Here is a 25,458-nt window from a genome sequence, read left to right as displayed (position 1 = left end):
AAAATCTTTTAGTAAAAAACTTTGAAACGAAAGTTTGAATGAGTGAAAACTCGTTCATTAACATGGAACTGTGAGCAAAGAGTCACATTTTACCTGAGCTTTATCATATTTTGCTTTTACGCGTTGCAACGCGTTAAAGCGAAATATGATAAGGCTCACAGTTCCATGTTAATGACAAAACTAGAATTTCACAAAAGTGGTGGTGCACTTCATAAAGTAGAGTTCAAACTGTACTTATTTTTAGGCTTTTTTATCCGCTTAAATTGTAAATCAAATCCAAGTGATGCAGTTACAAACGATGTTGTTTATCATCAATAACACGTTGTATCTTAGAAATACTACACCTTTTCAAGATGTAATTGAAAACTTAAAAGTTGTAATTAAGAAAAGTAAGATGTAAATGAGAAATACAACATGTAATTTAGAAGTCACAATATGTAATTAAGAAACACAACATGTAATTAAGACATTTTAAAATGTAATTAAGAAACCAAACATGTAAATAAGAAATCGCAATATGTAATTTGAAAAACAAAAGTTGTAATTAAGAAATCGTAATATGTAAATGAGAATACATTATTTGTAATTTGAGAATGTAAGCTTAAAGAGCATTATAAAAAATCTTCTTGTACATGCATTTTAATAAGTTAATAATATCAAGTTTAGCTTTTGTATGCACCAGCAATATAGTAATACAGTAATGGAATTAAAAGATTGCTGTGTTATTTGTCAATACACTATGAACAGAAAGTCTGTAATTAAATTGAATCCGTACAAGCATTTGTTTCACCAAATTTGTTTACAACCACTTCTGGAACAACCAGAACCACCTTGTCCAATTTTTAGACATGAAATACATACAACAAATTGAAAAAAAAACATGTTTTATCTTCATAGAATGATAGAAGAAAAGTAATTAAATTTGCTGAGCGAAGCGACGATTGGGTGACTCTGGCGCAAACTTTAGGTATCACATATAAGACAGCATATAATTGGGTCCGCAGCAGAAATTTAAATTTCATTGGAAGAGGTTTAGTTACTGCCAAAACCACAATTGCCTTTTTCATTACTTTTTTTTTTTATTGATAATATATTATTATTTATTGAAAACAAACCCATATGGTCACCTTTACCAAATTAGGACCCAACCTAAAATTACAAGGTAAACTAAGGCAACAAAATTAAAAACACAAAAAGCTTCTTTCTGACAATCTATATTATAAACTTTTCTCAATTACAACTTTTATCTTCTAATTTACATCTTACATTTCTTAATTACATCTTCCATGTTCTAAATTACATCTTATGTTTCTTATCTACAACTTTCATCTTCTCAATTACATCTCAAGTTTCTTAATTACAACTTTCAAGTTCTCAATTACATTTTAAAAAGGTGTAGTGACATCTTTTTAAAATTGCAAATAATATAAAAGATCGCTTTTGTTTAAATGCTTGACAACATTTAGCCTCTAGTAATTTTTTAGCAAAATGATTTTTGGGCCACAGCGTGGAATGTTAACTAAACATTTTATGTTAACAAAACATAAAATGCCAAAAAGAACTACTAAAAACCTACTTAGTAAAAAATAAAAAATTGTCCTTACAACAAATTCTGATTGAGGGGGAGGGGAAATGGTATCCTTGATCCCTCCCCTATGCCGTAGCCCATGTAAGTAACCCCCATGCCGTAGCCCATGTAAGAATACTTATTATTATATTATTCGCAAAATGCATTCATTTACTTTTCTAAGGCGTTTTAGGAAATTTGACTAACTTGAAGAATAAAAATATTAGTGAATAAAATATTAGTTGGTTATTGGTTGTGCTTTTTATAAAAAGTACAATCAATAACCTTCTATAAATATACAAGCCCGTATTGTAAAGATTTTTAGGTTAGGTTAGTTGTTTTGGAGAAAATTGCAGTCAAGAATAGCAAATCTTACTCGATTTTTATATCTGAATTTGCGTAAAACAAAGAGCATTTGGTCAAAAAAAGGAGGTCAATCGCTTCCCCTTCCCCACCAACACCACCAACAATAAGTGCATGATATATTTAATAAGAACTTGCTTTTAATAGAAAATTTAAATCAATAGCAACTCTTTAAACAAAATGCATCTTTATTATAAAGCAAATTTAGAATGAAAAAATCTTTTTTGTAGCTTTGGATCTGTGTTTTATATTGTCTATAAGGTGTTATATCTTGGGAAGGAAATATTTTCAGCATATGGTTTTTACATATTTTTTATTCTGCTTGACGAGCTCTTTCCAATTATATATTTTTTTATTTAATTTCTAAATATTTTTTTTGTTCACTGTTACAAGTTATGGGTCCTGGCCTCATATGTGAGAATTTTTTGGCACTCATTTTTTTCTTCTTAGTTTTAACCTAAAGAACGAATTAAAAGCATAAAGTTGCTTATAACATTCTTGTGCACATTTTTTGTGCACAAGAATGTTATAAGCAACTTTATGCAAAGAATTAAACTTTACAAGAATTAAAATTTGTGCACAAATTTTAATTGTAACATAGCAACCTTCACTATAAGTTTTTTGTTGACATTGCTTCAAGGATACATATCTAATTTTGCTAATCAAGCAGATGTAGAATTTTATGCTATCTTTATCTATACAATAACTTTAACATGTAAATGACTATTGTTTCTTGGGAGGTGGAGTTTATTTGGTATTTATTCTAAACGTTATACGGACTTTGCTCAAAACCAATACAATGCGCCAACTAACACAAAATTTTGTAGGCCCAAATGGAAATTAATTACATTTGTGTAAACTAACAAAATTACGTTATTGGTTGTTTTTTATCCCAGGTGGAGTAAGAGTAATTGGAAATAATTTAATATTTTATATAATAAATTTGTTCTTATAAATTTGAACAATTGTGTGACGTTCTAGTTTTCAAAATGTAGGTAAAGGGAAAACTTTTACTGAATCATTGAAAAGGTTCAATTATGGATGATATTGGCCCTCGGCAAGTGGGACAATGAGGTGTATTGCTTTCCTGGACTTGTTAAATGCAAGGCTGACAAAACATGTCTGCAAGGCATTACCAATGCATTTCATTCATTGACAGTGCAAGCAATGCACTTCGGTGACTCTGTTGAAGTGAAAGTTTGCAAAGGAAGACTCATCATGTTCGTCCATTAAGTTTTCATTCAAAGCACTAAAATTTTTAAAGTTTTTTTTCTTTTTTTTTTTGTTATTCACCTCCTCAAGGCCGAGAAGGCCACTACAGATGAGGAGGCTACTTAATAGTGGTTATAACCCTCTCTCAACTCAATAACTCCGAAACACGAACCTTGAAGAACAAGGCCGCTTCGCGGAGAAACAAGTTGAGCACGGTACTACCAGGGACGTGGTGGGGATTGAACTCGGAACGTCTCACTAATGAAGCGAGCGCTTTACCACTACACCACTACCGTATAATACTTCAAATACAATTTTCAATATTTCATATACAAAATTTCATATACAATATTTCATATACAAATACTTCAAATACAATTTTCCATATTTCATGGAAAAAGACTATCAAATAAAGTTAAGTTAATCAGTTTTGTAAAAAAGTTAAAGATGGTTAATAAATAAGAAGTGTTATACAAAAACTTGGAAAATTATCTTACACAGCTTTGAAGTTTTGAAAGAGATGTAATATTGTTGATAGGAATCTCTCAATTGTCCAAACTCCATGTCAAAGGTTTTTCTCAAAACAATGTATTTTTTCAATTGCACCATAGTCGCATTGGTCACGACAGACTGGCTGATTGCAGGCAAGCTGTTGAAGCTCTTGAATCGTATTACATGCTGACTAAGTAATTTCATAAACCGCCAAAATCCTCTGTCGATCACCCATGTTTGTTTTCAGACGTCTATTGAGACATTCTGCATTGTTATTGGTTTTGTGATTCAAGCCATAAACACTGAATCCTTCTGGGGTCACTATATTGAGCCAATATCTCTCAAAATCCCTTTTAAAAGCAAGTAGTTTGCTTTTGATTTTGCCACTGAATTGTGCAATCTCTATAACTCGAGATTCCCAAGCAACCAAAATCTTTTTTGCAGGAAGAAGACAAAGTGCCATAACTTTTTGTGCCCACTTCTTTACTTGAATTTGGTTCAAGTTAAGAATGGGGGGCTCTGGAAATTTGACAATTTGTTGACAAGGAGGAGAAGGGTGAGGTAAAAATTGCCAAAAGTTTGTTGACAAAATTAATGAACAACCCCGTAGATAAATATGTTCTTCTAGAACATATATTTCCTTGAAAATGTTAAATGTCCAAAACAATAAAAACAGATAAGATTAAAAACATTTTAATGATTAACATCAAAAATGTGATTTTCTGATTAATGTCAAAAACAATAAAAATGGAGTAAGATCGAAAACTAATTTTAATGATTAACATCGAAAGTATGAATTTTGATACAAAAACTTTTTGATATTAATCTGAAAATCGCATTTTTGATCTTAATCATTAAAATGAGTTTCGATCAGTTATTTTTGGATACTAATCATTTTTTCAATCAGTTAATTTTCAATACTATTCCACTTTCCCAGTAAAAGGAAGAACATGCCAAAGTTTAGCTAAAAAGGTATTCACTAATCATTGAATGAAAGGTTACAATGTTATTAATCAGAAGATAATGTATACCAACAAGTGAAGGAAATATATGAACCACTAACGTGGGTTTGATAATTTTTTCTAAAATATTGTTGACCATTAATGGTTAAATCTTAGCACAATTTCTAAAAAGGTCCTCATGCTAAAATTGAAAAAAAATTTTTAATGTTATAAAAAATTTTATTTTGTCAAGTATTTTCCTTGTAAGCCATGGTAGTATTTTGCAAAATATTTAGAATTGCTTTATGAAAAGCATTGTTCAATAAAAAGTTTACAAAGATAAAAAGTTAAAAACATTCTACACAGATAAGGTTTAGATTGGTCCTGTAAAATAAAATTTTGCGACAACTCCCTAATGTCAGAAATAGTTTATTTTTACTGCTTTTCAAAAAAATTATGGAACTTGTCTTATTAATACTTAAGAGGAATATAGAATATAATACAGGATATGGATCTAAGTTAAGTTATTATATTTTAATATTTATTATTATAATTAAAGTTAAAATAAAGTAGTAAAAAGTTAATTTCAGTAGTGATGATCATGTAAACAAAGTCAATGTGAAAAGTGATTATATAAAGTGAAAGAATTTTTTGAAAAGACTTTTACAATAAATAAAAAGAATTTAAACGTTATGCAATAAATATTGTCTTACTTTAAAAATTTTTTCTTTAGTACAAGTGTTTGTAAGTTTAATTCACCTCTACGTCAGCTGCGTGGTCTTGGTTCTTTTGATACTCATATTGCGAATATACTTAAAAGAAATTCTTCACTTCCATTAATAAGATCAGGTGAAGGTAATAAAACACTGCCTGCAGATGACTACTATAGATTGCTGACAGCAACTACCCAGATTCTCCGAGAGGAATACTTACAAAAACTGATTCATGCAAAAATTGAACTTGAAAAAAGGTTTTATTTTCTAAATTTTAATATTTTTTATAATTTTTAATTATATAATTAACATGTTTTATTACTTACCTTCAAATGTCATAATTTGCTTAACTCAAAAAGTTTTATTACTTACCTTCAAATGTCAGAACCTTTTGCAGGACCCCTAACACTTAACTTTAATTCCTCAATTGCAACTCCAGAAGTTCCAGATATGCGAAAGAAATTGGAAGTTATGCCAATATTCAAAAGCGGATGTAAGTCGAATTGTAGTAACTATAGACCAGTTTCATGTAAAATACTTGAGGGAATAATACATCAATTTCATCAATTTCATGTAAATACTTGAGGGAATAATACATGAGTCAATCTCTGATCACTTGCTAACCAAGGTATAATTACTAAAGTTCAGCATGGTTTTGTGAAAAGAAAAGGATGCACAATGAATCTGTTGGAATCTCGCAACATTTGTTCTGAAGCTGCTAATTGTAACCAACCTGTCCATATTGTCTCTACCAATTTAGCTAAAGCCTTTGAAAAGGTATCACCATGTGCACCATGGAATGCACTTTTCAGCAACATTATCAACTCAAAATCTGTCAATATTTTCAAGTCATGGTTGCAGCATCAGAGCAAATAATAGAACTATATGTATCAAACTTGTCAGCATGGCAAGGTCTGTCGCCAAACTCCATCAAGCTTTATAATATTTTTGTAAAATTTTTACTGATTACTGAATTGACTAAATTACCAAATGAACTAAACTAAAACTATATATCAAGGTATTTTAGGTATCAACTAGAATTGTATCAAGCTATTTTTTTAAATATCTTTCCAACAAGGCTGCAAGCAACCACTATTTGAGTTGGAGGTTACTTGAAGAGAAAAGATGAAGTTTATATAGCAAGATAACAATTAACAGGCGACTTAAAAGATTGCAAATTATTATGAATACATAAAAACAAGATAAAGTGATTTAATTACAAAGAACTGATGTTTAAGGAAAAAAAGTAATCAAAAAAGATTTTTTGCAGCACTTAGGAACAGTCACAGTAAAAGGATGATACTTAAATAATGAGTAACACAATAATAAATTTTAGTAGATAGCACAAGAGACGCTAGCTCTTTAGAGCAGCGCCCATTATAGTATTTATAGGAAAGAGTTGAAGGTTGGCTGCAAGGTCTAACTATATTTACAATGCATTTTTGTATCTTGTCTAAAAGAGAAAGGGTATCATTCAAAGATCTGCTCCAGATATGGCAACAGTATTTCATACAAGGACGAATTTGAGATTTATAGAGATAAAGAAAAGAATACAGATTAAGAAAGTGGCAAGCACGATAAAGAGATGCAACCTCAGCAGATGCTAATTTTCTTTATACCACCTTTTGCATCTGCTCCTCCACAATTTATTTCCATCTGCTCCTCCACATTTTATAGCCTTAAAACTTTTTTTTTGTGTCGTTAATGCTAAATAACTTCCATTAGGAAGATATTTAACATTAAAATTTGTACTATATATATATATTTTTTAATAAAATTATTTCATACAAAATTTGAAAACTTAACTTTCAAGTATTGGGTGAATAAAATCCTTTGGCTAATGTTCTAAGGGACACCTTTTTCTTCAGGTTTTTTCTGTTTTTGTACCTGGAGTTTGTGATGGGTTAGGTCGTGATATTCTATAGCACCTCTATTCTTGATTATTTTTTGCAATCTTCAGACTGTACAAAGAGTTTTCCAGACTGTACAAAGAGTAACTGAACAATTTAAATCATTAAAAATCTTTGATGTTGTGTTTTTGGTACTTAAAAGCACTACATTTTATTATGTCAATATTTGTTGAAATTTGTTGAAATTATTATATCATGCATAAAATCTTTTTCACCAAAAAATTATTAGGTGTAATAAGTCTTTGTAGAGAAAAGCGAATCTTTAAAAAAAAAAAACATAAAAGTTTTGTATTCTTCATGAAACACCCTTATACAAACACCCTTTATACAATTCACACCTTCAAGTCTGTTATTGATTTAGTTAAATTTAAAATTATTTGTTATATCTCTGACCCTAATCCTAACCTCTTGGAAATAAGTTGTTTATGATTATGATTGTCGCTGCAAATTTTTAGTTTTTCTTACGCATTTTCTGTAGTCAGGAAAACAAATATAACAGATCTTGATCAGTTTCTGTTCTGCATCTTTTTAAAATAATGGACACAAAGATCTTGAAAATTTTGTAAATTTTATGTTTTTATAATTTCATTTGCATTTTAGTTTATGGAGTTTGATTTGCTGTAATGAAACAGGGCATCAATAGTTATTAAAGCTCTACTTCATCACAGCCATCTTTAAAACATAATGGTTTTTGGTGATCTTCCCCACCAATTGGTATAAACAATTCTTTAAAACCAATATATGAGTTATCATTCCTACAAGTTCTTTATATTCATCAATAACTTTATATTAGTGCCCTGCAAATCGATTCGATTTGCAGGGCTCTATTATAAAGAAAAAATAATTCAATTTTTTTTGAAATCTATATTTATTTTGTGAGTGTTGTTGTTTTTTCAGATATTCAATGATAAGATGTTATCAAAATGTTTTTATTTATCTCTGCCAGATTAAAGTAATTATACTCGAATGTAATCGTAATACTGCTTCCAAAACAACATTGATCTGAGCAAAAAATATTTCAGTAGTTTTTTCTTTTAAAAAAAGTAGTTTTTTTTTCAAAAATTTGGATTTCCTTATATTGCTGATTCAATTTGTGATTCCATTTGATTTGCAAATCAAGTCCGGCTTGATTCGATTTGAAATTAAAATTGTTGATTTGCAGGGCCCTACTTTATATATAATTTAATTTTTTTCTTATTTATACATAATATAATTATATAAAAATCTTAACATAAAAAATGCAGTATTATTGTGATAGTCGTGTAGTGGTAGAGTGCTCGCTTCATAAGCAAGAAGTTCTAAGTTTGATCCCCACCACATCCCTGGTAACTTGTTTCTCCTTGCAGTGGCCTTGTTCCTCAAGGTTCATGCTTCAGAACTATAGAGTTGAGAGAGGGTTGTAACCACAATTAAGTAGCTTTCTTGGCTGTAGTGGCCTTCTCAGTAAGCAAAAATATTATATGGTAGTATACAATGTGGCAACAAGTAACAACTTTTTTTCTTTTGTTTCCTTGAGGAATTCTATTGTCTAAATGTCTTTGCAACAGTTAAAATAATTCCAGCACCAAGTAATGTATTCACACAAAAATACAATTCAAGAACTTGAGATTTCAACAGTCTGGAAATTAAAGCTAAGGATTAAAGTTAGGATTTCATAATATACCATAATTATATTTTATTAAATTATATAACATAAAATCTTGTTAGGCATATTACATTTTTAAATAAATTTTAAAAGATTGCTTGCAGTCCACTGTATCATTTGTGTTTAAACAATCTAAACTTTTTTTTTTTTGCAGACCAGATATTTAATGGAAATATCTTGATTGTTTAACTAATAACCCACTGAATGCGGTAGTGGTGTAGGTGAGAGGTTCCGAGTTCGGTCCCCGCCATGTCCCTGGTAGTACTGCGCTCAACTCGTTTCTCTGCGCAGCAGTCTTGTTTGTCAAGGTTTGTGTTTCGGAGTTATAGAGTTGAGAAAGGGTTGGAACCACTATTAAGTAGCCTCCTCATCTGTAGTGGCCTTCTCGGCCTTGAGGAGGTGAATAACAAAAAATATATATTATAATTATTGCTTTTGTTTTGGTTTTTATTGTTTTTTTTAATCAGATTGAGAAATGCTTAAATATGTGCATAATAATAAATATTTTTATCAACATTTTTATTTTTAGAGTAAAAATATTATCTGTAAAAAAAGAGGAACAGATTGATGAGATTAATACTTTACAGAACTTGAACTTGGATGAAGTTTGTGAAAACCTTGCAGTTAAACTAGAATCTGCACAAGATAAAATGAGAAGAATAATTGACAGGTTTGAACATACTACTCTTATTTCATTGCTCTATTGTTGTTGTTAATATATTACAATGTCTATAATTATATTTCTATATTTCTTTACTGAGAAGCAATTAAATGTGTTTATTAGGGATGTTATAACAATTATTAGCCTCTGTCATCCAAGCATCATCCACCCATCATTTTTTCTTCATTACCCTGTCATTCATCTATCATTAACCTGTCATTCACCTATCTTTAATGTTTTTTTAAGTTTTGGTATTGCATTTTTGCAGTCAAATTTGATGTAAAAACATTTATGTTCAACATGTTCAAATAAAAGTAACTAAACAGTTGTTTTGTAAATCACAAAGCTAAACAATCATTTTTTTCTTTTTCTTTTTCTTTTTTTATTTTTTTCAAAAGTTTAAGTGCAAGTAACCACTTGACTTCAAGAGTGCAAGTAACCTTGACTTTAAAAGTAACTTGCAAGTTTTTTGACTTTAAAAGTGTAAGTAATAATACTTAAAGTGTAAGACATAAGACTTAAAAAAATGTAAATGAGTTGAGAAAACATCAAGATGTGAGAGAATTCAAAATCACTGATTTGCAAGAAATACTAGATAGTTAAAACTTTTTTGAAAAATAGTAAGATGCGACTTTGCTGAATGAAAAGTTACACAGAATTGCGTTTTGGTTTTTTAGAATAGCATAATCATTGTATTAATTTATTACCAAAAAATCTTAAACATATAAACACATGTATGTTCACAAATTTTAATCTATTTTTTCAATTTGTGATCTTTGAAGTAATTTTTCATCTATCAAATCTTGTCTTGCAAAATTCACAAGATCTTCATGCTCTTGGTGAGGCTAATTTAAATTCAGTCATTTCAAGAGCAGATCTAAGTGTCGGTGGCTATTATCCTCTGATTTGAAATGATTCCAATAGACAGATTAATCTGCCAATATTATTGTTTTTGTTGACTCTCTCATTATACTAAATGGCTTGACTCAAAAACTTAAAACTTCTATCTCAATTTCTTACTCAGATACTTTTGCCTCTTTGACCTCAGTTTTTACTTAATTTCTCCCCATTTTCTTACATGTGCTTAATACCATGCTATGACATCACTAAAACAGTTTTATCTTGTACTTTCTCTACATCAGATTCATCATTGTACTTTGTCTACATCAGATTCATCATATTATTGTACTAACTACTAGACTGAATGTAATTTTTTTTGTGTGTGTCCAAACTTATGCTGATATCTTGTTCCATTAATAAAATTGTGCTGTAAAATTGTAATATTCTGTATTCAGGTTGGTATGAAAACTATTATTGTTGCTTGTTGGTTATATATCAATCTTATATTTTTTTCTTTTTGTGCAGAAACTGTTTCTAATCAATCATTTCTTTCATCTTTTTTACCATAATAGCTTTCCTGAGAACAAATGCCTGTTTATAATTGCAAAAAGTACAAATTGCAAATTGTATTTTTCTAAACTAAAGTCAATCTAAAGATATTCTCTCTAAAAACTTTAACAAATGCTTATTTTCTTGTCTGCTGAAATTTTTTTCTAATTTTTGAAAACTCTAGTGATCACTTTAATTCTTTTAACTATTGTCCAACTTACTTACCAGTCTTATCACTAATTAGTAAGGTCTTTAAGTCTTTAATTAACAAACTTCTAATTTTAGGCCTTATTGATAATCAATTATTGATATTAATGATTTAATTGATAATTACCTAATGCTATTAATGATTTAATTGACAATAAAGTAATCCTGTTAATGACTTAATTGACAATCAATTAATGTTATTAATGACTTAATTGACAATAAGTTAATGTTCTTATTGATTTAACTGATAATCAATTAATGTTACTAATTACTTAATTGACAATCAGTTAATGTTATTAATGACTTAATTGACAATCAGTTAATGTTATTAATGACTTAATTGACAATCAATTAATGATATTAATGACTTAATTGACAATCAATTATTGCTGTTAATGACTTAGTTGACAATCAATTAATGCTATTAATGATTTAATTGCAATCAATTAATGTTATTAATGGCTTAATTGACAGATTTTTATACTCTTGCTTTACTGCTGATTTGTTAATTAATTACAATTTATAATTAATAATAATTACAATTAATATATGTTTAATAATAATTACAACTAATAACAGAATAAGTATAATAGCAATTACAACAGAAATATTCCATTAGATAGAAGACAAAATCCATTGCTTTTGACATTTTAAAGTCTATCAATAGAGTATGACATACTGGTCTTTTTCAAAAGCTCTTATCATATGATGTGTATGGCAAAGTTTTCAAAGTTTCTATATTTAAGTTTGCTATATTGTTGATATTATTGCAATATTGTATGCAATACTGTTGCAATATTTAAGCTGCTTATTCTAAACTTTACAACAATGGACAGATGCTTAGGCATCTGTTCCATTGTTGTTAAGTTGCATCTTATTCTTTTTTCTACAAATGGTAACATAGATTGCTACCATTGCTGTTAAATCGAGCTATCATCTCTTGTTCTGTCAACTCAAACTCTTGCTTGACTTGTCATTCAGCAAAGTTATAATTTTTCACTGTACCTGTTTTTTATGCTAAATATTTAATTTTTTTACTTTTGATTAAAAACTTTTAATGTTTTTAAAAGTTTTTAATCAAAATCGAAAGTTCTCTCAATATTTTCATGACTCTCAACATTTTATTAAGAGCCGTTTTTTCTAAGAATCAGGCAAATTCCTGAAACTGTGGAAGTGACCTCCTCCAAATTGCTTGAATTTTTTATATATTGATCAGAATATAGAGAAAACCTGTTGGGGAAAAAAAAAAATTTCAAAAATGTTTCGTTCACTCGGAATCTGGGCTTAAATTTTTGAGATTTTTTAAAAAATTTTTAGAAATTTAGTTTTTGCCACCTTTGAACCCATTTTTTTGGCAAGGCAAAAAGTTGCACATAGCTTTTGTAGTTAATATCAGACGTAACCCAAAAGCTCTCTCCAAAAAATATAAAAAAGTTGCGTGACACTGTGCGGTTGGCTAATTATCATAGTTCAAAAGTACAAAATCAATCACTTTTGTCAATTTTTAATCGGAGTTAATTCTAGCGGCGAAGTGTTGCACACAATTTTTCTTTTAGGATTTGAAATTATCAAAGGTATTGAGTCTAAAAATGCAAAGAAAGTTATGTGATACCTAAGGCCTATTAATATATTAAGGCTTGAAATAGTTTTGTAAAAATGTAAACATATCCAACTGTCAATACAAAAAGGTCCTAACATAATAATAAAAAAAATTCGTGTGATTTTGTCACACGCATGATATAACATGAATTAAAAACTGAACAAAAATCTAACATCAAGATAACTATATTGCTAATTAAATAAAACATAAATCAAACATTTAAATGTTTTTCCATTTAAAAATTAGTTTTTCATTTATTAATAGAGTCATTTACACACATTATCCACCACATCACACATAATTTCTACTCTGCTGCAGTAAGTTTCTCTAAGAATAATGATATGACTGTATTATTTTCTTCTTCAGATAATGAATAATCGCCACAACCACTGATTAGAAAAGGAGCATTTACTAAACAGATAATTTTATCAGTTTGGTTATTTATCTCCTCGGTAGTAACTGGCCAGCGAAAAGTATTCTTCTCTTGCCCGTTAATCATACAATTAACTCTGATCCCAGTTATAGATACCTAAAAGTATTAGCGCAACATTTAAAATAATATAATAAAGAGTTTATGATTTGTTTAATTTTGCTTACATTCAATAAAACTTGTAAAGTCTTATATAATGTCATTCTGAAATTATTTTTACATTTTATTTATATTCCTTTTATTTTAGAGCACTGTTTTGTAAAACAAAATAAAAACTTGAAACTAATATATACTTTGAATAATATTACCTCCACAATATATCCAATATTCCATTGTTTTTCATATGCAACAGCAACCCAATCATTCACTTTCCATACAAGACAAATTTCTTTTGCAAGATTGGCGATGTCTTCCTCATATTTATTATCATCTTCATTGTCTCCTGCCAGATTAAAGTCATCATTTTCGCCATAAACTTCTTTGTTATCGTTAACCTGACTATTTTCATTATTTTCTGTTGTCGGTTCTACCAGCTTACCTTTTCTTTTCAGGTTACTAAATCTATAACAATATCAATTGTACATATTTTTAAACATATGTAAACAAACACACAAAATTATAACAAACACACAAAATTATCACCTAAATTTTAATTTCATATTTGTAAAAGAACTATTTAACAGTCAGAAACATAATCTAATTTGCAAAAGTTTTGATAGCAACAATGCCTACCTTGAAAATAAAGATCTTATCTGTTGGCTAGTTACATATTGATCAGGCGGAAGTTCTCTCCTCAGCTGCATGTGAACCTGCTCAGGGCTCATTTTATTACCTGATTCTTCTCCACGAATAAAGTATTTATACAACAGTTCTTTCTGCTGATTTGAAAATCTAAAAGAACTTCGAACTGGTAATGCCCAACCTTGCAATAGAAAAATGTTCATGCAATGTGGTTTGTCTTTTACGGAAGCACTGTTAGAGGATGAAGAAATTGGCATATTTAGTTGTGAAGTAATTTTCATCTTATGAACAAACGAGTTGCGAACTTTATCCAATGATGTTAATGATTTCGGAACTGTATGAAGACCGGATAGCATGTGTTCTTTTAACTCAGCATCGCTTTCAAATGATAAAGTACAATTCATTTCAGTGCAAAATCTTAATGAATATAATTGCCTGTCACTTCTTTTCTGTTTTTCCTTAAGTGACTTGTTACGCTTAATTGAATTATCTGTTTTGCTATATGGCAACAACAACTTAATCGAGGGTTGAATTTTAAGATTTCCATACTCTTGTTCAATTCCCTCACCGATATTGAAATAACGCCACATCTTCATACTTTTCTCACCAAACTCAAATGAGTGATAGTTGCTAATGTTCTTAATCTTTGGTCCAGTAACTACAGTTTTATCATTGCTAATTTGAGCAACTGCTACTTTTGCATCTTTAGCGCCAAAACTATAATGCATAGCCTTGTGTATATCTTCAGCAGTCAAAAGATTATTATCAGAGTCAATGTAACTCCTTAAAATTGTCTTTACAACTGCACTCTCCCTGTCACATTGATCTTTTCCACAACAGGGTTCATTATAATCATATCTCAGCAACTTTATATCTCTCTCTTTGCATACATTGTAGATTGCTTCAGCTGAAAGATTTCCCTGATAGCAGCCGGCATTATCAGATTTGGTAAACATTTTCTTGATATGCGGTTGATCAATTCTGAATTGGTCTAAAACTGCAGTGGCTAACGAAACAACATCACCTATTCCCTGATCACACCTATACATTGAAGTAAAGTAAACACGTTTGAATAACTTTCCTGCTATTTTTATGAAGAATATATCCACATGTAAACTCATTCCTTTCTTGCCAAAATACTCTCTTTGGCCCTCTCTGTATTGAACCTGAAGAATTTTTTGACAAAAATCTTTAAGCCAGAAAGCAGTTCCATCGTTTAATTGCTTAAAAGCTTCGATTTTTGCCTTTTTCTGTTGAGAATCTCTCATCAGGTGTTTTATGTAGTTGAATACATCCTTTACAGCAATTTCCAAATCATAAATAGAATCAGCATCGTCAGAATTCATCTCGATAGCTTTGCACAAATCATAGCAATCGGCACATACCACTTCTGATATCTCTGTGTTGGATTGAAGATTTTTTTCAGATGGATCTGATAAGGCATGTTTTGAGCTATGAGAAGAAATGTTTGAGTCATTGACACTACAATTGGTTTGATAACTTGTTTTCAAATACCTTTTTCCTTTTTCAAGGGCAGCTTCGAGAGATTTAGAACTAAATCTTTGTGCCAATTTTTGTAATGTTTGAAAACCATTCATGCCTGAAGCAGTAACATCATCTAATCCAGCTGAGCTTTTTCGACTTGAAGGTTTTATTGCATGCAATACTTTCCACAAACTTGAATCAGATAATGGTATATAATTGTTTTCACTACAACTTTTTCGATAGAATATGATAGCGTGGCTATATTTTGTTGTCAGTATTGCATGCACTATCTTTTGTTCTTCACCGCTGTCGTATTTTAATTTGGTTATTCCATAAGCAACATCATGCAAAATACCGCTTGTAAATATAAAGTCTAAGAAATGTTCACACTTTGTTTGATCAAGACTAGATCGGACGAATACTTTCTTCTCTGGAAATGCCAACCCTTTATGAGATGCATGCCATTTTCTTGCTGTTTCTATACGATGTTTGGTACACTCAAATGTGTTCATTATAAACTTTTTGGTATACTTGGTATGGTCTAATAATGAGAGGATAACTAACTTTCCCATGGAATCACTTTGCTTATATACTTTCTGAGCACGAATAATTTCAATTGGGAGAGGGCTATTTATTTCATCAACATTTTTACTGTTAAGAAAATCTATAAGCATTTCCTCTTGTCCAGGAGCAACAGCTTCCGCAAATTTTTTCTTTAATAAGTTTTCTAGGCGAACATACTTGCGTTTTAACTTATCTTTAGTAGTATCTTCCAGATATTCGAACTTCCTTTTTAATCTAAATTTTATTGGACTTGCATTAAGAACCTCAGTTACACTCTCACGGCTTCTTAGAGATTCGTCCAAAATCTCCTGTGAAACATTAATTTCACCGGGATCAAGTTCTTCATTTGGAGTAGCAGGTGTCATATATGTTTGTTCTTATTGTGTTTGTGTTTCTGTACATAAATTGGTGTTTTCGTTGACTCTAGATAAAGCAGTTTCTTGCTTTAAATGGGTAAAACACAGCATTGCACCAACTGAAAATACTTCATTGTATCGCTTTGACATTGATATGACGACATGTATTGGTGACGCCCTTAAAGCGGGAGATTTTTTTCCTTTTATATTTAGATGGTGAGGATGAAAGCATGTTTTTGGAGGACTCCATGCAATACCAAACGTGTACCGGTGAAAAGCACATATTTGTTCATCCTTTTCAAGATTTCTTTTAAGTCTATTTGCAATAAGTTCATTTTCTTCCCAAATATTATTATCGTTTAATCGCATGACCTAAAAACAATTTTTTAAACAATTATTAAGTGTGTCATTTAAAGCATTGTTTATAATCTGACTCTTCACGAAAAATGTTTACAAGTTTGAAATACATTGTTGTTATTATTAAAATACAATATTGCAAGAGTGTGATTAATTTAGTGATTATTTATTAAAAGAGTGAGGAATTAATTAAAAGAGCTATTTTTTTTTGTTTAAAGAACTTTGTCTCAAAATCTTATTGCAGAGAAGTTATAAAGTATGTAATTATAAAAATTATATTACAGTCTGCGTAAATTTAAAATACATAATTACCTTTAAGTTGATGAGGTGTTTCTTAACATCAACATCTCCCAGCTGATGAATGTAGAACATTTTGTTTATAATTTTATGTTTTTTGAATGATCCACAATTTCCTTTTGAAAAGCAACAACAGTTTTCATAAAAATATTTGTTTTGTTTCATACTCAACTAAAAACAAGTTCTATTTATGCAGTACCTATTTCTCAATAGCAATGATAAAATATCTACTCTATTTATGCAAATTTTAAAGATCGTTAAAATAAAGTTAAGACATTTTTATGGTAAAGTAAACAACCGCCCACTAACTTGTTTCTCCACAATCGTGATATCAGCGATTCTTCTTCCATTCGATCACCACAAGTTATTTGGTTATGACGTAAATTTAAATAATTCACTTCTGATCATGTATTGTTTTTTATTATTATTTATTTCAATTGTTATGATTTCTATATCATAGTCAGAAACGCTTAAATTTTTTCTTAACATTACGTGCAATGTTTTGTGTAATGCTAAATGCTAATTTTGGATGATAGAAATTTTATTGTGAGCGAAAACCTCATCTGTGTGTCCAAAAAAATATCTCTTCGTACTTAATCATTTTTAACAATTTGTACCTTTATTTTTAACTTAATATCTAAAGATCACACAAATTTTTTTTATTATTATGTTAGGACCTTTTTGTATTGACAGTTGGATATGTTTACATTTTTACAAAACTAAGCGCCTCTGCCATAATGGTTCATTTTGTAAGTATACTAAAACATTTTTTTCCAATTTCAAGCCTTAATATATTAATAGGCCTTAGGTATCACATAACTTTCTTTGCATTTTTAGACTCAATACCTTTGATAATTTCAAATCCTAAAAGAAAAATTGTGTGCAACACTTCGCCGCTAGAATTAACTCCGATTAAAAATTGACAAAAGTGATTGATTTTGTACTTTTGAACTATGATAATTAGCCAACCGCACAGTGTCACACAACTTTTTTATATTTTTTAGGGAGAGCTTTTGGGTTACGTCTGATATTAACTACAAAAGCTATGTGCAACTTTTTGCCTTGCCAAAAAAATGGGTTCAAAGGTGGCAAAAACTAAATTTCTAAAAAATTTTTAAAAAATCTCAAAAATTTAAGCCCAGATTCCGAGTGAACGAAACATTTTTGAAATTTTTTTTTTTCCCCAACAGGTTTTTTCTATATTCTGATCAATATATAAAAAATTCAAGCAATTTGGAGGAGGTCACTTCCATTGACTGCATGATTCTTACATAAAATGACTCTTAAGTATCAAATTATTATTTTATTAAGTATCAAATTACACTTTTTTAAACAACGCCATGTGGTTGTAGAAATAGTGGTTATCTGGAATCTTTTTAAACAGTTTCCCTGTTTTAAAGTGATTTTTTTTTTAAAAAAGGTAGTCACTTTCTGCATAAATGGTTTTTATTTCTTTTTTATCAGAAAACTCTTCAGTACAACTTTACCTCTTTTTTTTTTGGTATGCTATGTTGTATGCTTTGATGTATGCCCTTTTTTTTTGGCATGCTATGCTGTATGCTATGATGTATGCCTCTTTTTTTTGGTATTCTATGCTGTATGCTGAGCAACCAATATTGTATATGTTGCTTATGCAAAGGCTGCAACATTTTAGTAATTTACATCTAGCTCTCAAATGTAAAGAAAATAAGTTGCTTAGTTTTATATTATTAGTATAAATAAAAGTAAAAATAGTTATAATAAACAATAAAAGCAACAACAACAAAAAAAAAAATTTTTTTATATTCAAAACTACTAATTTTTTTATATTCAAAACTACTAAAATTTATTAATGGAATTGATTAACACTAGCTGTTCATACCCATAAAATACGGGTATTGGTAAGTCTGTTCCATACCGTCCCTCTCTTTCTCAAATTATTATACTTTTACTATAATAAGAAAATGCAAAATATATCTAAATATACTTATATATTTATTTACAATTACTATACTTATATATTTATTTACAATTAGCAAAACATTATTTATTAGAAAAAGAAACAAAATATATGACTTTTTAACCATTAAAAAAGCATAAATTGTTAAGAAAATGGAACAAAATATGTCTTTTCAACAAAATTTATACAAACAAAACAATAAAGTTATTCTTACCTTTATTGTGATGGACTAATATCTTTTTAAACTATTAGCTAATGACCAACAGTAAATTTTAAATAGTTAAAGATTACTAAGTTAAAACCATATTTTAACAGTAGACAAAGTAAACTTATGATGGTTGGTAGAGCACTGAGGTAGAACTAAAGAAATAAAATAACAACTAAATTTAAAATGTATGTAATACATAATAAAAAGGTAAAGTTATAAAAACAATAAAAATTCCTTTTAATTAAAAATATAATCCTTTTAATTAAAATATGATCCTTTTAATTAAAAACATTAATGTTTTCATAAACAGATAAGGACACATTGAGAACATAAACAGTAGAAGATTAATTTTTAAGTTCTTTCACATTGTAAGTATTTATTACATACCTCTTACTTCAGTGATAACTGTTGATTATTATGAAAATTATTAATGGCAATTTAAAGTATTCACAAAATCTTAACTGACAATATAATATTATTTTGAAATGGGGAATCATAAACACCGTCACAGCAGCAGTTCATTTTAATAATTTGCGTTTTCTGCTGGCTTAAATTTTTATGGTGTTTAGTGTAAAAACAAAATGTATAACTTTTCAACAAAATTTTTTTATAAATATAAATTAATATTTAAAAAAAGTAAAAAAATGGTATTTTTTAACAAATTTATTTATTTACAAACAAAGTTTAATGAAAAAGATTATTAAAAATATACATATTAAACTAAAAACATTCAAACATTCAAATTCTTCTATTTGTAGATGTAGTTGAGTATTCTCGCCCACTCTAACTCCTCCCTCTTCACTTTCGGTAAGGGTAATTTCTTCCTTCTAAAAAATTAAGGGTAAATTTTTTCCCCTATTCTGGGCCCACACCCTGTGTGCACTATAGGATGTGGGTCTTTGTTAACATCTCAATAGTGTACAAACATTTCATAAGAAACCTGAAAATAAAAAGAGTAAGAGTTGAAATATTTGAAATATTTGAAATATTTTAGTTTTATATTTAACTATAAAACCTACACATCATATACTAGTTAAAGATAAGGCAGCAGCTATTGTTGCTGGCATTGCTACAACTTTATTGGCTATAATAAATATCCAAAAAAATATAAGTAATCAAATTGAAAATTAAAAACAACTCAAAGCAATTAAACCATTAGTAATATATCTCATAAAATAGAATGACAAAATCATATTAGAAAATATTAAATTTTTTCTAAGTCAGTTTTAAAGATTGTCAAAATCTGAAAAGAAAGACATAGATATTAAAGGTGAAAATAATAAGACATAGATATTAAAGGTAATAATGTAGAAATAAAAAGTAGTATTAATAATTAAAAGTTACAGAACTTTTAATGGTAAAAATGTTAATAATTAACATTATACTTTTATTAAAATTAATATTATATATATTTATATATATATATATATATATATATATATATATATATATATATATATATATATATATATATATATATATATATATATATATATACATATAAAGTCATAAGGTAAATGGTGATAAAAAGATACACTAACTGTTGATTCAAGTTAACTAAAATATCAAAATTTAGTTTCTAATGATCAACTATCTTTTTATAAACTTTAAAACCTATAATATGTGATAGGCTATGGCAATAAAATTATATTGTTATTCAATTTTTAACATTTTGCACAAAAAATTTTGTTGAATTAGAACCAAAAAAAGCAAATGTAAATTTTTTTTAGAGAAGTAAATTTAAAAGCTTCTTTAAAATTAAATAAACTTAAAATCTAACCTGAATATCACCACCAGACAATAACACGTACTAAATAATTAGGTTCATATAAAATATGATTGAATATTTAACAAAAAAAACAAAAACAAAAAAAATTTACATATATTTAAACTTAGGCCATCTTCAGCTTCTATAAAATTAACAGCTTGTCGAGATTTTTTCAATTTCAATATATCACCTACAAAACGGGGAACGCGTTTCATCAACTAAAACATTAAAAAATTAAACTTTAGTAACTTTAAAAACAGATTTGTTACATCATTATAACAATATTTATTACGATAAATTACAAAAAAATACATACTATTTATAAATAAAAGTATTTTCAGTAATTATATTTCAATAATTATATTTCAGCAATTATTTATGATAATGATAGTTGAGAGATTCAAAGATATTTCAGAGATTTGTAAAAGTTAAATAAGAAATACAAAAAAACTTACCACATGCACAACAATGCATTGTGCTTTATTAGTTAATAATGTCTGAGTTGACTTTTCCAATACTATACGGAATATAGTACTATTTTGATAATTTTCTAAATTCTGTCATTGTTGCACACTAGGTGTAGAATCTTTAACGAGGGCGTGATAAAACTCTTATTACTTTATATAAAATTTATGATAAAACTCTTATTACTAAAACTTTCTTATTACCTTGATATTAGGTAATTTTAACTTTTTATTATTTTCAAATAATAAAAAATTTCAAAAAATTAAAATAAATTTAATAAAATGTTTATCATACAAAGTTTGAGTTTTAAATTGTTTTAAATAAAATAAACTTTTTAAAACCCATTTACTATTTAAAAAAAAGTTAAGGTTGCCGCGTGTCAGTTTCAAATCATCAGTTTGCTTTTTTTTTAAATTTTCGTTTTTTAAAATGCAAAAAAAAACTATTTAATAGTTAATTTTATAGTTTGCTGTATTATAAATATATATACATATTACAAACGCCTATTCTTTTAGCGAGCTCAACTTATTTGTAGAAAATTTGAAAAGTAAAACTGTAAACCTAAAAGAAAATTAACTTTTTCCAGATGTTAAAACTTACTTGAGTTAGATATTTACATCCACTTTTGTTCAAAATTTCTTATAAAAAAAGTGCAGAGAGACTCTTTCTTGCTATCATCTCGAGTTTAAATAATCTCTTTTCCCTCCTCAAATAATTTTATTGTTGTCTTCTCTAAATCATTTTATTTGAGCAAAAAATAATTTTTTTTTAACTTAATAATTTTTTAGGTTGGATGTTGTTCTTCGTAGCATAAGAACATCAGCTCCTGCTCTTTCTAATGAAGAAAAAGAATGGAATTTAGAACTCAAACAGACAAATGAAAAACTTTGCAAGTTGAGAAGAATGGTGGAAGTGGTAAGGTTTACTCCATTAGTTTACATTATTATAACAGTGTGTGACATTATTATAACAAGGTGTAGCATTATTACAACAGGGTGTAGCATTATTATGAAAGGGTGTAACAATATTGCTCTCAAATCTTATAATAACACAGTAAAATTTAGTATTAAAAAAAAATAATTTTTCTATGCTGTGTAATTCCTCTAAAATACATAAAATTTTGATTCTCAAAAGTTTAGAGATTTTTGTTTTCATGTGTACGCATACATGATTTGATCAGGAGGAGAAATCAAGAGCATGAGTGTGATTTTCCCTGAACTGAATCTGAGTCTGAACGTGAGTATTCAACCATATCCGATCCCTATTCCTAATAGCACTGTGTCCAACTTGTTTCTGTGCATGGACTTTATTATGATTAGTTTATTAAAACTCTTGGTTCGAACTAAAGGATTGATGGAGGCTTGTAAAACTAATCTAAAAAAAAATAAAAATGGTAATCTCTTTGACTATAATGGGCTTCACAATAATAATCTTAAAAAAATCCACAGTCTTACAAGTGAAGTGAATACAGTAAAAAAAATTATAATTTTAACTATAATATTGTAAATTATAAATTTAATTGTACAATTCAGATAAATTAGTTTGTTAAAAATTATTCCATGTTTCATTTTTGTTTATTTTTTTTTTTTTAATTTGATTTTATGATTATTACTTTATTTTGTAATTGTTTCAGGTCAAAAGCAAACATGAAAATATAATTTTACAGGCCGTCCCAATTCCTCCTACAAACATGCAAAAATTAGAATCACAGAATAGCTTGTCAGCATCACAATTGATAAAAGTGCATCGCGTGCTGAAGGAACAGTAAGTGCTTAAAATAAAATAATAAAGAATATTTGTTATTTTTTCTTATACATTTAAGTTATTTACTTTATTGGTTTGCCACTAAACAAAGCAGCAAGTTAATCAATTAAATTATTGAAAATTTATTAATCTTTCTTGTTGATTTTTTTAAAGTCGAGTTTCTTTTTCTTTCCATTTCTTTCCTTTTACTTTTTCTTTCCATTTCTTTCCTTTCACTTGTAGAGCTTTTTCTTTCCATTTCTTTCCTTTCACTTGTAGAGCTTTTTCTTTCCATTTCTTTCCTTTCACTTGTAGAGCTGCTATTTTTAAGTCAATAGCTTTTTTAATACATTTTTTAATTCTCCTAAGAACAAACATCTCTGACTTCATTGCTGTAAGAAGTGACTTGTAAACTGAATCTTTTCACTCAATTAAATCAGTCAAAGAAGAAGTGACTTGTAAACTGAATCTTTTCACTCAATTAAATCAGTCAAAGAAGAAGTGACTTGTAAACTGAATCTTTTCACTCAATTAAATCAGTCAAATTATAATTTCTTTTAAATGCAAATTTGCCTCTAACAAATTATGTTTTTGTCGTTTTCTTGTTCAAAACTGCTAAGGTTGCATCTCTTTATCATGCTCGCCACTTTTTTACTCTATCTATTTTTTATCTTGATTCTATTTTTTATCTCTATAAATCTCAAATCCGTCCTTTTATGGAATACTGTTGCTTTATCTTAGGCGGATCTTCGAATGATGCTATTTCTCTTTTAGACAAGGTGCAAAAACGCATTGTAAACATAGTTGAACTTAATCTTGCAGCCAACCTCCAACCATTGTCACATCATTGTAATGTTGCTTCTCTTTCTCTTTTCTATAAATACTATTATGGACACTGCTCTAAAGAGCTAACGTCTTTTATACCATCTACTAAAATCCATTCTTGTGTTACTCATCATTCAGTTAAGACTCATCCTTTTACTGTGACTGCTCCTTAGTGCTCCAAAAATTCTTATTTGTCTAGTTTTTTTTCCTCAAATATCAGTTCTTTGGAATTCGCTACCTTCATCTAGTTTTCCTGATTCATATAATATGAAATCTTTTTAGTCGTCTGTTAATCGTTATCTTTCTCTATAAACTTCATCTTTTCTCTTCCAATAACCTCCAAATCTAATAAGTGAATATGTTTAAAAAAAAAAAAAAACTAAATTTATCTCGAATCAAAGACCACCACATATTTTTCTATTCAACCCCAACTCTAACCCTTACTCTGTCTATTCAGTTTTCCTAGACAGCCTAGATTTTATTTTGTCAGAGGATACATTCATCATTCAAAATTTTTTAAAAATGAAACAAAAGATTTTCTTAACAGTTAAAAAAAAATGTATAATTGATTTATTTATTTAAAAATTAAAAAAAAATTAAAACATTTTTAAATATGTTTTTTGTTTGTTTTTTTCATTTTTATAATTATTTCAATGTCAAATAAGGAGTCAAAATTATTATATTAGAATGTTAAATTAAGAGTCTTAATTATTAAGCATCATAGTTTCATTCTAGTGGCAAATAAATTAAGATTTCATCTCGTACATCTTTTAATACAAACAATTGTATAGTTATTTGATTTAATCTCAAGTGTTTAAGAAAGTGAATGTTTTTAAAAGTGTTATAAAAAGCCTTGCAAATTTTATATTGCTGTTGAACATATCTTTGAAATGTATATTTGTATTATTATTTTTTTTAGAGAGATAAATATTGGTAATCTTATTGAAGAAACGAAATCTCTTTCACTGAAGCTAGCGAAAAACTAAATAAATTTTTATAAACGTTTTTCTTTTCATTAGTGTTTTTGAAAATGCATTGTGATTCGTCAACGGAATTGAACATTCACCTTAAAATGACAGACTATAAAAACATGTTTTTTTATATTTGAATTGTCAAAAATAGGTTCTAGTTTTAAAGGCTGATAATTAAGTTTATTTAAAAGGAGATCTTAGAAAAGGTCATTGTATTATAAATTTGTTTCAAAGCATAATGTTTTGCCGAACATTGTTTATTTGAAGAGAACGCTATAAAGTTATTTAAATAATATTTTCCCTTTAGCTTTTTTCATTTTTTGGACAATTTTCATTCATTTAAATCATTTATTCACTTAAATCATTATTCATTTGAAGTAAATAAATTCTCTACCTAATTAAATATTTATTAAAAAAATTTTATTATATAAAAATTAATATGAAAATAATAATAAAACAAAAAGTTGTTCAAGTTACATGCTGTATGTTTGCAAATATTCGGTAGTGTTTTCCCATAATCGCTGTATGTTTATATTATACAATTGTAATGATAATAATAAATATAATAAAAATGTATATAAACGTCAGGTAAATGGAACCTGAAAGTGG

General features: G+C 28.1%; 1 protein-coding gene across 2 annotated transcripts in view; it reads left to right on the top strand.

The window, feature by feature from the left end:
* LOC101240334 (nucleoporin 88) overlaps positions 1 to 25,097 on the top strand; it is a 69,315-nt gene extending 44,218 nt beyond the window's left edge. For both annotated transcript variants that reach the window (XM_065808309.1, XM_065808310.1), the window contains 5 exons: positions 5,309 to 5,545; positions 9,373 to 9,513; positions 22,099 to 22,225; positions 22,944 to 23,074; positions 24,798 to 25,097. In XM_065808309.1, the coding sequence (XP_065664381.1) occupies positions 5,309 to 5,545; positions 9,373 to 9,513; positions 22,099 to 22,225; positions 22,944 to 23,074; positions 24,798 to 24,864 (703 nt within the window). In that variant the 3' untranslated portion in view covers positions 24,865 to 25,097. The remainder of the gene's footprint in view (positions 1 to 5,308; positions 5,546 to 9,372; positions 9,514 to 22,098; positions 22,226 to 22,943; positions 23,075 to 24,797) is intronic.
* The last annotated feature ends 361 nt before the right edge of the window (positions 25,098 to 25,458 follow it).

The sequence above is a fragment of the Hydra vulgaris genome, chromosome 10 (assembly GCF_038396675.1).
Source record: "Hydra vulgaris chromosome 10, alternate assembly HydraT2T_AEP".
Classification (NCBI taxonomy): Eukaryota; Metazoa; Cnidaria; class Hydrozoa; order Anthoathecata; family Hydridae; genus Hydra; species Hydra vulgaris.
Note: the sequence above shows the minus strand (reverse complement) of the source record. Positions and strands in the feature narration are given on the sequence as shown.